This window comes from Dasypus novemcinctus, chromosome 25 (genome assembly GCF_030445035.2).
Source record: "Dasypus novemcinctus isolate mDasNov1 chromosome 25, mDasNov1.1.hap2, whole genome shotgun sequence".
Classification (NCBI taxonomy): Eukaryota; Metazoa; Chordata; class Mammalia; order Cingulata; family Dasypodidae; genus Dasypus; species Dasypus novemcinctus.
The window spans coordinates 15,695,884-15,709,596 of record NC_080697.1 but is presented as its reverse complement, the minus strand read 5'-3'; the positions used below and the strand labels follow the sequence as shown (position 1 = coordinate 15,709,596).

The 13,713-nt window shown below is 52.7% G+C and overlaps 1 protein-coding gene across 2 annotated transcripts in view; it reads left to right on the top strand.

The window, feature by feature from the left end:
* Nucleotides 1–13,713, top strand: part of DNMT3A (DNA methyltransferase 3 alpha) — a 102,777-nt gene that overhangs the window by 61,895 nt on the left and 27,169 nt on the right. For both annotated transcript variants that reach the window (XM_058287726.2, XM_058287725.2), the window contains exons 5-6: nucleotides 2,917–2,960; nucleotides 3,330–3,476. In XM_058287726.2, coding sequence (XP_058143709.1) covers nucleotides 2,917–2,960; nucleotides 3,330–3,476 — 191 coding nt within the window. The remainder of the gene's footprint in view (nucleotides 1–2,916; nucleotides 2,961–3,329; nucleotides 3,477–13,713) is intronic.

Genomic DNA, 13,713 nt, shown 5'->3' with positions numbered 1-13,713 from the left:
TGCTCAGCCGCTGGTGTTCAGAGGAGGGCAGAGGCTGGCCCTCGGGGAGGAGGGGACCTGGCTGGGGCTCCTGTCACTTCCCCTCCCTCCAGGTCTCCCTTCAGGGCCCCGACCATCTCTCCCAGAACCCCTTTCCATTAATTTCTACCTGCAAACCCAGAGCAGGCAGGGGTGCAGGCAGCCTTCTGGGCACCCCCTGCGTGCACGTGGGAGCTTCAGCTCCCAACAGTACTCCTAGGAGAAGGAATCCAGAATAGGGGAGTGGGTGGGCAAGGAGGGAGTGAGCCAGCTTCTGGGCAGCCGCTCTCCCAGCCTGCGTGCTAAGTGGCGGGGGCCACGTGGCTTTCATCTGCCCAGCAGCGACTGCTGGCTGCCCCATAGCCTCCCCACCCAAAGTGTCTGGGCACCTGCAGCGTCTGCGGAAGGAGAATCTCAGGCCCCAGCCCAGAGGTACTGAATCAGAATCTGCATTGTAAGGAGAGTCCTGGGATTGCTCTGCAGGTTCAAGTTTGAGGAGCTGTGCTCTAGAGGTGGTCTCTTCGTTAATCCTTACAATTGTGGGAGGAAGACTCGTAGTCACCCCATTTTTCAGATGGCGAGGCCGAAGACTTAGGTGTTAGGTTTCTCCCCCCAGATTTACATCAGGGCCTGAAGCCTCTCCCCACCTGGGCCCCGCAGAGCTTGGTCCGCAGTAGGGAGAGCTGGGGCGGCCCTGGCTGAGCAGGCTCAGGCACGCAGGTGAGTTTAGGGCACACCTGGCCTCCCTGCCCCTAGGCCCTGGGATGCCCCAAGGTCATGGCCAAGCCTGGGTCTGGGCCAGGAGCAGATGGACTTCAGAGGGCATGCTGAGGTTGCAGCTGACCCTCCTTGACTCGGGACAAGTGTCGCACTCTCGGACGAGTTTGTGCTTTTGCCTGGCCAGGCTGGAAAGAGTGTGAGTGCATGTGCGTGCGCAGTTACTCAAATGTGCACACGCAGTCTATCAGGAAGAAATTCCAGAAAGAAGTGAGCTGGAAGCTGCATAAGAAAATCTAACTCTGAGTTGGGGAGCTTGGGGACCGGGGAATGGGCAAGGAGGGACACCAAGGAAAAAGGCATGTGGCGCAGGGTGATGAGACCTTGCCAGGGAGTCAGGAACCCCAAAATCACCTCTGGGCCTTTGCATTAGCAAAATTTGGGGGTTGGATAAGTACTAGATCATTTCTTTTTCAGCCCCAGATTTCTTCCACTCTAATAAACGGTTCCCCCTAAGTTACACGTAATCGGATGCTGAGGAGGGTCCTGGGCAGGAACTCCTGGAGACCCCAGGAGTCTGGGGAAGAGGACGGGCAGGACCCCAGCCCGCGGTCCCCCTCCTGCCCAGGGCAGGACCCCCTTCTGGCAGCCCAGAGCCTGGCAGGGCAGAGAGGGGAGGCAGCGCCCCCTCCCAGAGAGTTGGGGGGAGCCACCTCCAGGAGGAGCGTGGAGGCCCGAGAGAAAGTCAGGGGCCGGCTGTGGCGAGGGGCAAGTAACTGAGGAAGGGTGGAGACAGAGACAGAGGAATTTGGGGCCTGAAGGCCCCAAGAGGCCTGCGATGCCCAAAGCGGCAGCATGCCCACGCGTCACCCCCGAACTCCTCACCCACGCCTGCCCCCACCCGCCTTCCGCAGCGGCCAGCTCGTCGCTGCTCTGTGTCCTGCACCTGGTGCGACAGACACGTGACCACAGGGCACTGGGCACGCTGAGCAAGCGTTGGGGCCCCTCTTCTCCTCCCCAAGGAGCCTCTGTCACCCAGAATGGGGGCCACAGATGCGGGTACAGCCGCGGCCTCGGCGAGAGGGAGGGACACGGCAGAGGCGTTGGCTGTGCATCTGGTTTCCGCTGCAGAGCCAGGAGGTGAAGGCGGGGCCTGTTCTTTGCCTTTTGCAGCCTTTGTGTCCCCCCTAAGCCACCGTGGGCCAGCCTCAGTGACCGTCCTGCTTTGGGCCCAACCCAGACCTCTCTGCGCTTCAGGGAAAGGAGTCCAGGGGCCCAGGAGGAGCAGGCGGGGCTCAGGCTGGAAGCTGGGGTGCTTCAAAGCTGGGATGCTTCCCAGCCAGGGCCAGCGGCGGGCCTGGGAAAGGCCCCTGAGCGTGGGGGGCTGTACTCTGGAGGGCGGGGCCTCCTCAGGACGCCCCCAGGCGAGGCGAGGCTCCCAGGACCAGAATCGGCGGGTTGAGAAGAGGCCAGGAAAGGCTGCCTCTCAGGGAATCCCCGGGGGAACAGGAGCACAGCAGGTGGCCCCCGAGCACCTACTGTGTGCCCGTGGGGACTTTATGGCCACACTGACCTTCAGGTGTTAGGATGCTGAGCTACCTTGATTTGGTCAGGAATGGGCTTGCCTGGGATTCCCGACCCGAGCCTTCCACCTGAGAAGGCTGAGCTAGGGGTGGAGACAGGTGTCAACAGAACCATCCCATTTGGAACTGGCCATCGTGGAAACGTCCAGGGCATCTCCTAGAGACGGAGGCACTTCATCAGGTCTTGCTTTAGTGGCAGCCCCCTCCCTCCACACGCACCCGTGGCCCCCACATAGAAGCCGGGGACGCCTGCACCCCCTGGCTGCCTCCCCCCAGCCCTGCCAGCCTCCCCTCCGCCTTCCTCTGGAGAGCAGCGCTGTCGGCAACCCGGAGCAGCGGTGCAGGCTTATCGTTAGGCCCCTGTTGTATACCTGGGACAGGCAATGTGCGGGAAACCACCGCCGTGCCTTCTCCGTCGTGCCTCCAACCCCGCCCCGGTTCCTTCTCTGCTCTGGGCCCGGCTCTGAGTCCCCTGGGCAGTGCAGCGCCCGGCGCGTGGGCCACGTGGGCCGAGCGGTCGGAGGACCCCGGGCACGAGGGGGGCCTCGGAGCCACTCCTGTAACCCTGTGACCACCCCTTGTTCTTCCCTCTCTGCAGGCAAAGAACAGAAGGAGACCAACATCGAGTCCATGAAAATGGAGGCAAGTGTCTTCCTCTCCCCCCAGGGCCTCTAGAAGAACCCCCGGGGCGCGTGTGTGTGAGGGGAGCTGAGGGTGGGCCATCCCGCCCCTTTGCCCACACCCCTGTGAGCGGGAGAGGAAGCGGGTGTGGAGCTGGGAGCCCTCCAGCCTGGCTGCCGGCCTCGGGGTCCATGTCCCTGCCCCCCCCCCCCCCGCACACACATTTCTCTAGCCCAGGCGGGCAGGCCCAGCATCTGCAGGGCTGGCATCTCTGGATGGAGGTGAGTGCTTCCTCCACTTCCCCTCCAGGAGGCACAGACCCTGCGGCCAGGCTCTCAGTGCCCAGCGTAATGCCTGTCTGTCCTTCCCTCTGTCGTCTCTCTGTCCCAGGGCTCCAGGGGCCGGCTGCGGGGTGGCCTGGGCTGGGAGTCCAGCCTCCGCCAGCGGCCCATGCCGCGGCTCACCTTCCAGGCGGGGGACCCCTACTACATCAGCAAGCGCAAGCGGGACGAGTGGCTGGCACGCTGGAAAAAAGAGGTGAGGAGCCTTCCGGCCCGGGCCCCAGCCCCATCCCACGGACCCGGGACACCGGACGTTTCCTTTGGCACCCTCGGGGCCCTGGCTGAGCCTCAGTTTCCCCTTCAGGTTAACCCTGCACACTTACGGGGATCAGCTTGAGCCCCGAGCAGCGACTGGTTCGTTGGTTCATTTGCCAGATGTTGAACACTCGGTGTGTACCAGGCACTCACAGGCTGCGCCCTCGCGGAGTTGACATTTTGAACAGGAGATAGGAAACAGATGAACAGAAGTACACATGGAGCCGAGAGAGAGGTTAACTGAGGACTGCTTTGGCTAGGGTGGTCAGGAGAGGCTTCTTGGAGGAGGTGGCATTTAAGCAGAGACCTAAAAGAACAGAGGAACTGGCACTTTGAGGAGTGGGGCAGGAAAAAGCTCTCCAGGCAGAGAACCCGCACAAGCAAGGCCCTGACTGTTGGTGCTCGGAAAGACCAAGCTGCCCAGAACGAAATGAGCAAGGGGGCGTGGGGCCAGATGAGGCCGGGGAGGTGAGCAGGGTCAGCTCGTACAGGGCCCTACAAATCCTGGCCCGAGGCTGCTTTCCTTCTGAGTACACCGGGAAGCCATTGAAGGTTTCTCTGCAGGAGAGTGATTCAATATGGATTGAAGTGGCAGAATGGAGTCAGATTCAGGATGGCTTTTGGAGATGAAATCACAGGGTTTGCTGATGGCTGGAAGGGCTGGGGGGTGGCTGGGGAAGAAAGGATTGGAGGAGGCGTCGCAGGGGGCTGGCCGACACACCTGGCCGGAGGGTTGGGGAAGGCCACGGGAGGAACAGGTATGGGATGCATGGGAATCACGATCAGTTGGAGGTGTTGAAATACCTGAGGCCTCGTAAGTGGAGCTGCCGGGTGGCAGGAGGCAGGTGGGCGTGCCTGTCCAGCTGGGGGTCACGAGCCGAACCTCAGCACATAAACCCAGGGAGACCGGTGCACCTGGAAGAGAGCGGAGAGAGAAGTCAGAGTCCAGGATTGAGTCCGTAGGAGCTCCAGCATTTATGGGCCAGGTAGAGGAGGCTTTGCAGGCAGCTGGGACCAAGCGGGGAAGCTGGAGAAGGAAGCTGGGAGGTAGACCTGAGAAAAGGGGTGTTTCAGAGAGGAGCATGTTTTCCCAGGAGGGTGGGAAGCTGAATTCAAAGAGACTCTGCCGGCCATTTCATTTGTCGACCTGCAAGGAGTTGGTGACTTTCCTAAGGGAAGCTTCTGGGGCTGGTGGGGCTTCAGCAGGACAAGAGTGAGGGAGTGATGATCGAAAGACCCAGAAGTGAAATCAGTCTACCAAACAGGCGCTCTTGCTTTCCCGTATGTTCAGTTAGTAGGGCGGGGGGACCAAGAGGACAGGGTGCTGGCCTCCTGAGCGGGAAGGCAGCGGGAACTGCCATGCAGGGCCTTTCGCATTCGCTCCATTTACTCTCCGCCCCCACCCCCAGCTTTACAGAAGGCAAGTCCCATTTTGCATCACGTGAGAGCTTGCTCTAGAGAAAGTTGATTGTTCCAGTTCCTTCGAGATCCAGGAGGGCAGAAGATGCTCTCTTGGAAGAGCCTGGAAAAGGCGACCCAGTCTGAGATCTGAAGAGGAGGGACACTGGCTCTGTGCATTAGGTGGAACTTTGGAAGTTGGGACTCTTCTCTCAGTTTAGTTGCCCACCGCACAGCCCCTGGAGGTGGGGTGAGAGGGGCGTTGCTCTGTTTCTGTGTTCCTTAGCCTTGGGGTCATAAAAGGCGCAATGACCTTTTATTTTTTTTGTTAGTTTTGTGTGTGGTAACATATACATTAACATAAGGTTTGCCATTTTAGTCATTTTTCAGTGTACAATTCATTGGCATTAATTGCATTCCCAATGTTGTACTGTCACCACCATCGTCCATTCCCAAAACTTTGCCACTGAAAAGAGAAACTCTGTTCCCATTAACATAAGCACTTCTCGACCTAGAGATTTCATGATTCTCAAACTGCATCTGCTTACGGAAGCCAGATAGAGACCTGTGCTTGGCTACAATAAAGAAAATGGGGGCAGCGATGTCTTTTCTCAGTTCACATGAAATACGAAGAAAATAGACACATTTTCTCAATTGTAAATTTTCTACTGAAATTTAGAAGGCTTTTTATGCTGGTCGTTTTCTAACATACACTAAAGTACAGAAACGAGTACAGCGAGCCCTGGTGTACCTCTCACCCAGCTTCCACAGTCATCAAAAGCTGTTGTAGAAAATTTTAAACCTTGGCACCTGTTTCCCCACCCCTCAGCCAATAAAGGTAACCAATGAGCATTCACAGAAACACTCAAAAAGTCAACTTATTTTAGGCAGACATGAAAACAAAATATATTTTCTACTAGTAAAATTGTTCCTTATTCATCGGATGTAATTAAATAGGTCCGTAAAGAATTCCATGATGTCTGGTGCGAGTTTTAGATTGATTGCTCCCCTTACTCTTAGATTAGGGGATTGGGACCTCAGAGAGGTATGTGACTGGCCACAAGCTCACACAGCAGCTAGGGAACAGGGCTGGAAGGGAATCAGAATCCAGGCTTCCTCCTCCCATGTCAAGGACCTGGCCACCAGGTCACACTCTCCCCTCCTGGACTATGCCGAGGTGTAGGGGACGGGTACCTACATAAAACGAACATTGAGAAAACACATGTAGCTCTCAAGATTCCCAAATCCCCCTCAAACTAAAGAGTTATAACTCTCTCTATCAGGCCTGATTTCTAAGTGCTTAACAAGGGTAAGCAAATCCTGACGTCCCTTCACGTTCTTCCCCACCTCCTCCAACTGCACCTCAGCATTGTCTCCTGTCCTTAACTGTGACGTCTCCAGCCTCTGCCCCCATTCTCTGCGAGTCACCCAGACCTACCAACCCCAACATTCTGCCACACCCACCACCCATCCGCCATACATTCATCTACCACCCACCATCCATCCACTATCCATCCATCTACCACCCACTCATCTATCCATCCATCCATCCACCATCCATCCATCTACCACCCACCATCTATCCACCATCCATCCATCTACCACCCACCCATCCATCCATCCATCCATTCATCTGTCCATCCATCCATCCCTCCTTTCTTTCATATCCATCTTATCTATGTTCAGAAATTTGAGAGCAGGCTGCACAAACCACACTCTTCAAAGATGCAACACGCCCATGCACCATGCAAGGATACTCACTTATGTAATCCTTAAGTACAGCCATCAAGTTCAAGAAGCCCAACATTGACACAAAGCTCACATTCCACATTTCAGTCTCCTCCCATGTCCCACCAATGTCCAAGCCTCCTCCACTCCCAGATCTCATTCAGCACCATGCATTCATCTAATTGTCATTATCTGGGTAGTTTCTCTCTTTAACTTTTTTCTTTATATTGTGGAAACACATACAGTATGCAACCATGTACCCATCCCAACCCATTCCAACCATACCATTCAGTGGGACTGGCCATATTCACAGATGTTGCAGTGCCCTCACCACTGTCTATTACTAGAATTTTCCCTCACCCCAAACGGAAACCTTGCACTCATTTTGCACTAGCTCTCCATTGCCCCTTCCCCCTGCCCCAGGTAACCTATACCTACCTGGTCTCTAAGAATTTGTATAGTCTAATATTTTCTTTGCAATTACCATGGGGTTAAATTTAACATCCTAAATCTCTAACCATCGTGTTTGCTTGATGCTCACTTAACTTCAATAGCATATATAAGCTATGTTCCTATACCCCTGTGCCCCCCCCCATCTTTCTACAGTTCTTGTCACAGTTATACATTTATTTATCGTTACATTTTATACGTTTACCTTTTAAACCCTGTCGGAAGTAAAAAGTGGAGTTATAAATTAAAAATATAATAGTACTGGCATTTCTATTTACTTGTGCCATTATCTTTATTGGAGATCTTTATTTCCTATGTGGCTTCAGTCAGTTGTCTGCAGTCCTTTCCTTTCAGCCTGCAGAACTCTCTAGCATCTCTAGGTATAAAGAACTCCCTCAGCCTTTGTTTATCTGGAATGTCTTAATCCCTTCCTCATTTTTGAAAGACAGTTTTCCCAGATATAGAATTCTTAGGTGGCAATTTTTTTTGCCTTCAGCTCTTTCAATAAGTCATCACACTGCCCTCTTGCCTACATGGTTTCTGACAAGAAATCATCACTTAATCGTTTTGAGGCTCCCTTGTACATGCCACGTTGCATCTCTTATGCCTTTTAGAATTTTCTCTCTTCGGCATTCAGCAGTTTGATTATAATATGATGTGGTGTGGTTTCTATTTGGGTTTATCCTGTTTGGAGTTAGTTGAGCATCTTCGATGTGTATGAACATGCCTTTAATTAAATTTTGGGAGTTTTCAGCTATTATTGTTCTGCATGTGCTCTCTGCCACTGTCGTCTTCTGGGATTCCCACAATGCGTGTACTAGAATGCTCGATGTGGCCACACTGGTTCCTCAGGCTCCGTTCACTTTTCTTCATTCTTTCTTCTCTCTGCTCCTCAGGCAGTTTGATTTCAGTTGCCTTATCTTCAGCCTCACCAGTTCCAGTCCACTGCTGAACACACACCCCCCGCCCAGGGAATTTTTAATTTCTGTTCCTGTGGGCTTCAGCTCTGTTGGGTTCCTTTTCATAGTTTCCATCTCCCTATTGATATCTGTTTGTGTTCATCTCTTGTTTTCCTGATTTCCTTTAGTTATTTGTCCATATTTTCCTTTAGCTCTTTTGAGCGTATTTTGGATCACTTTTTAAAAGTCATTGTCTGGAATGTCCCAGGTCTGGCCCTCCTCGTTGATGATTCCTAAGACTTTAATCTTCTCCTTTGCCAGGGCCGTTGCTTCCTGTTTCTTTGTACGTTTTGTAATCTTTTGTTGAAACCTGGACATTCTGAATCTCTGGGATTTAGGGAGCTCCCAGGTCCTTTCTGCACATGCCTCTTGTCTTGGGCTTGCATATGGGGCCCTCTGCTAGCCTCAATTCATTTCTCACTTATCTGCCGTCATGGATTCAACTACTCCCTCCTCCCAAAAAATGACACCACCCCTCCTGATGAACCAGTGAGGCTTCAGTACTGCCATCCCAGCTGTTCTCCAACAGTGTCACTTGAAGGCGCGGCCGGTGATTCTTTAGCTTCAGAATGTGATGCCTGCTCACCTTGTCCTGCTGGTTCCACCCCCCAACCCTCAGCATGAGCTCCGCCTCCCGACCTCTTCACCATTTCCCCAAGCGCCCTTTACGCCCTTTACGCGTACACCCTTTATGAGTTGATGCATCTAATCCAAAGGTGAATACCCTTTACACCAGGCCATTTTGCTCTTTTTGTCGAATAGCATTGAGTATTTCAATATCCACCAGGCACCTGTCCATGGGAGCTTGAAGGTAACAACTCTCTCTCAGTAAATCCTGAGATGCTGTAAAACAACCACTTTCAGAGACTTGTCTAGAGAAAGAAAACCGGTTTCTGATGGGTGCATTTTCTAGCTTGGGGATTGCTTGTATCCACAACACTTCCAGTCTGTATGGTTGCGACAACCTTTACTTGGTTTTAATTTCCAAACAGGTGACTGTGCTATGGGAACAGCGCACAGTGAGGGTGCCTTTTCATAGTGTCTGGCACAGAGTAGGTGCTTAATAAATATTTGTTCAATTAAACATTAAAAAAAAAAAGAGTTCATACATGGCACCATCATGGAGCTGACGACGAGAACTCTCCATGTCCCCCTGCCATGTAAGATGTTGGGGCTACCGGAAGCAGAGGGTCTCTGGTGTCCTATGGTGGGATGAGGGCCCAGGGCACCTGCAGGAAGAGTCTTGCCCTGAGCAAGGCTTAGGCTAATTCTGCCTGGACTCATCCATGCAGCAGTAAGAGCTGCCTTTTGGTTTTTAGAGGATGGTCTGGCATTGAGGGTGGGTGAAGAAGGGTATTTGAAAAAGAGGTACAACATGTGCAAAGGCTCAGGAGCACAAGAGAGCACAGTCTTCAGGAGTGGAAGTTGGCTGTGGGCAAGAGCAGCGGGAAAAGTGGCTGAGAAGGGGGTTGGGCCAGGCCGGGGAGAAATCCTTGTGCACCCTGCTACGGTGCTTTAGCCAGATCCTAGCCTGCTTCTGCCCCTGCCCCTCTCCCCTAGCCCACGTGTCCCTGTGGCCAGGTCCTTTCCTCTCTCAAAATGTGCCCGTCCCCCTGCCTAAGTTCCTTTTTCCCACGGCCACCCTTATCAGTCAGTCCATAGTTATTGGGTGATGTCTTCTCTTAATTTTTTTTTGTCTTTTCAAGATTGCCTACCTCCCCAGGCTTGTTCGGGAAAAAAAAATTTTTTTTAAGACTTGGGCTACCACAAAATGGCATTTAAAATAAGTAGATGAGGAAAACTTCGAGGCTGATGGAGCTGGGGAGCGGTTTTCTTTGGCCTGTCTTTTCTCTGGTTGACTAAGCCTTTGAGGGACTCAGCTCTGTTTTAATCATGAGCAGGCCTAGCTCTAGAACCTGCAGTGTTTCTCTAAGGTCTTTCCCATAATGTCCGAACTCTGCTGGCTGTTTCTCAAGGCTTCCACCCTCTCTGTGACCTCTACAATTGATTGGCCGTTCTCAGATGGGAAGGCCCCTGTGAGGGACCAGTCCCCCTTGATCCTTGCCATGCTCCTGCCTTCCTCTCTGCCTTTTGTTCCTCTTCTGCTTTCCCTTCTCCGTTCCTCAGGCTAAGTCCAAAGGCGGCTGCTGCCTCCATAATGCTTTCCAGGATTGCTCCCCGCCACTGACCTCTCCCCTTCCCTGACCTCGTGTAGCCCCTACTGTTAGGTTATTGGATTTGGCACTCAATTATATTTCATAGTGTATTTCTCACTAATTATTTCTTCCCTGTTAGGCAGGTCTTCCCCCATCACGCTAACCTGGGCAGGGATGATAGACTCAGCAGTTGGGAGGGTGGTGTATGTGGGCCTCCTTTAGTCAGGGCCCTTGGGCCCTTGGACTTCCACCACGATTGGGCCCAGGCCCTTGGCTCCTGGGTGGCTTTTCATGGGGTGCTGACCAGAGCCCCTGGAAGTAGCATGGGGCCAGTGGGCCAAGCCTCTGGGCTGGACAGACTCCCAGGGTCTCAGGTGAGGCCAAGAATATTCTTCCTCCAGAGCTGGCCCAGGCCCTGGGGAGGGCAGAGGCAAGGTCCTCCTGCAAGAGCAGGGCAATTCCTGGGCGCCTCTCACTTGACACCACGTGCTAGTAATGATCAGAACAACACAGGGAGCCTGCTGGGGCCAGGGGGAGCTCCTTGCGCAGCTCACGTCGCTCATCTTTACCGTAGCTCTGAGAGGTGCAGAGGCCTGGGTTCTGTGGCTGGTGGGGGCTCGCTGACTCCCCGTTTGTGCATCCCTACTTGCTGTTTTAGTGTTCACTTGCGGCCCATTGAGGTTACGGCTCTCCCAATTGCTTCATCCCAGCCAGATCTGAAATTACTTGAAGGCAGGACACCATGTCCCACTGTTCTGGGATCTGGGCTCTTGCCTGGCTCCCATCCTGAAGGCAGGGACCCTCGACTCATCCGCCTGTACCTGTTTCAGGTGCTTAATAAATATTAAAGAGTGAGGAGAATGAATGGTCTTTCCCCATCCTATCCATGAACCCAACCCCCTAGGCTCCCCAGCCTTTCCTACTGGCCCAGCAAAGAGGGTGCCGTATTTACCGTTGCCTTTGGGGGAGGTTCGGATCCTGACTCCACTTGCTGGTTGTGGGACCTCGGGCCTGCCTTAGCCCTGCCAAGCTCCTGCCTCCCCTGTGGCTTCTGGTCTCCCTGACAGCAGCACTCACCAGCTCCTTCTCTCTCTGCCTCTCCCCAACCCGACTGTTGTACACAAGCTCTCTGGGCACCTCTGGCCCCCAGGGCTGGCATCTAGGAAGTGTGTTGAAGGAGTAAATAATTCTCATCTCTGAGAGCTGTGTGGATTAATAAAGTAATGCATAACATTTAGAGCTCCTAGCACAGAGTTAGCATATAGTAGCAGCTGGATACTTTTAAAAAGTGTATATTAATTTATGTATTAAAAACACACGTCTTGCAAAAAAATCTCCCCAGGCCCCCAATTCTAACTTCTTCACCTGATACTATCAGTTTGGTGCATATACGTCTTGTTTTTTCCTATGCATCTATGTATGCGTGTAGATACATAATTTTACTTTGCAGTTGCCTTTTTCCCCCTTTCTTATTTTACATACATGGAGCCCCACTGCACTTTTGTTTTACTGTTGGTTTTTCACTTACAATAAGTCTTGGCACTCTAGCCACGTAATTACTATCATATCCCACCGTATGGATTTAACCATTGTTGTGTTGGATGGCATTTTTGTTGTTTACAGTATTTTAGTTGTGTACACATATACAGCAATGAGCAGCCTTGGTTGTACCTCTTTGTGCATCTGTTTCTCTAAGACAGATACCTAGAAAGAGCAATGCTAGTTGAGGGCAATGTGCATTTTGCATTTTGCAAAATCTGCCAGATTGCCCTCCGGAAAAGGTAGCACCTTCCCCGTGAACGGGGTTGGAGAAGACTTCCATCCCTGCCAGTCATCAATATTTTGCTGTCCTAATGGGTGGGAAAATGGTATCTTGTTATGATTTTAATTGGCATTTCCCAGATAATAAGTGAGGTTGAACATCTTTTCATATGTTTATTGGCCATTTGTGCTGCTGCTTTTGTGAGCTCGGCAAATGTTGCTTCCCCTTGTTTTACAACCCTGTGGTCTCAACAGACTGTGCTTCGTGTTGGCCCCGGGGAGAGCAGCCTGTGAATGTGCAGAGGGTCAGCTCCTGCTGTGCTGAATTCCACTTGATAAACACGCACTAAGCACCTAGCAAGTAGAGGAGCACTGTGCAAGGGCCTTGGGGAATAAGGAGATGAATGAGCCGTGACCTCCGGCCCTTTGGTCTAGTTCAGGAGACAGGAGAAATGACCACACAAAGTTGACCTTGTAAGGGCTGAAACCAGATCAGCAACACGTGTGGGTAGTCCTTTCAGGGTATTTGCTCTTTTGCCGTGTATACATTAATGAGAACTGGAACTTTCGCAGGGTGGCCTCAAAAATAACATCACCCTTCAAGGAGATGGTGACGTTTGGAGCGGGCATGGCAAGTACGTGCCACCAAAAGGCTGGACACGTTTTAAAGGCCCTGCTGAGACTGCCTGCCGTGGGTAGTGAGAGACTTCCCACTGGCCTTTAAGGGGCTGGGCTCTTTGCACGCTCTAGTATTCCCTCAGCCCAGGGCTCTTAGAAGGACCCCCAGTTTGTAAAGGTGTGAAAACAAGGGGGAGGGTTGTAGTCCCTGACCTGGGGTCCCACCGCTAGGAACCAGCAAGCCTGAGTTAGGGAGGCGGGGAGAGCCTCCTTGAGCACGGCCTTTGGGCCAGGCCCTATGTCAAGATTGGCAACTTGCACCACAATCCTAAGGGATTATATTCTTACCCCCATTTACTCTAAGAAGTGTTTTTGTCCCTATTTGGCTATGAGGAAGCCACGATTTTCCTAGGTAAGTAGGTAGAAGCCACACGGATACCCCTGTGGCGCAGTCCAGTGGGCAGAGCTGGGCACCAGGTCTCGCGCTGCTTCTCGTTTGCCGCCAAGCAATTCAGCTAGAACCCAGTGTCCCGGCTCTCAGGCTTGGGCTCTCACGAGTTCAGGGATGAGGAGAGACAAGAAGGAGAGAGCAGGTCCAGCTTCCGCCTCTGCAGCCTCCTCCTTGGGGAGCTTCGGGCCCTTTTTGGGGCCTCTCGGCCCCTCCCTCCCTGACCACTCGCTTGGAGCTGAGCCTCTGCCCCCGTCCTGCTGTTTTCCCATGATCTGAGGTATTCCGGGGTAAAATTGGATTGAAGCAACGTCGGAATGAAATTCAGGAGATCTGGTTTCTGGTCCCAGCTTCTGCCACTGATCTGCTGATCCAATGGAGGAGCTCTTTCTGCTCTCTGGACTTTAGCTTCCTCATTTGTAATTGGACAGAAATAGACCAGACAACCCCAGGGATTTTCACATTTCATGTAGTCTTTTTAAGGGCTGGAATCATGGCCTATAGCCCCCCTTTCCCCTCTACCACCTTGTACATAAATTCTAAATAAACCCCTCTCAGACCTCTCATGCACAGCTCTTCAAAGAGATGCACAGGCATGCACTACAGCCCAGCTTTTTTTTTTTTAGTTCAAGAGTGGCGCCCCCCACACCTGTCTGCCCC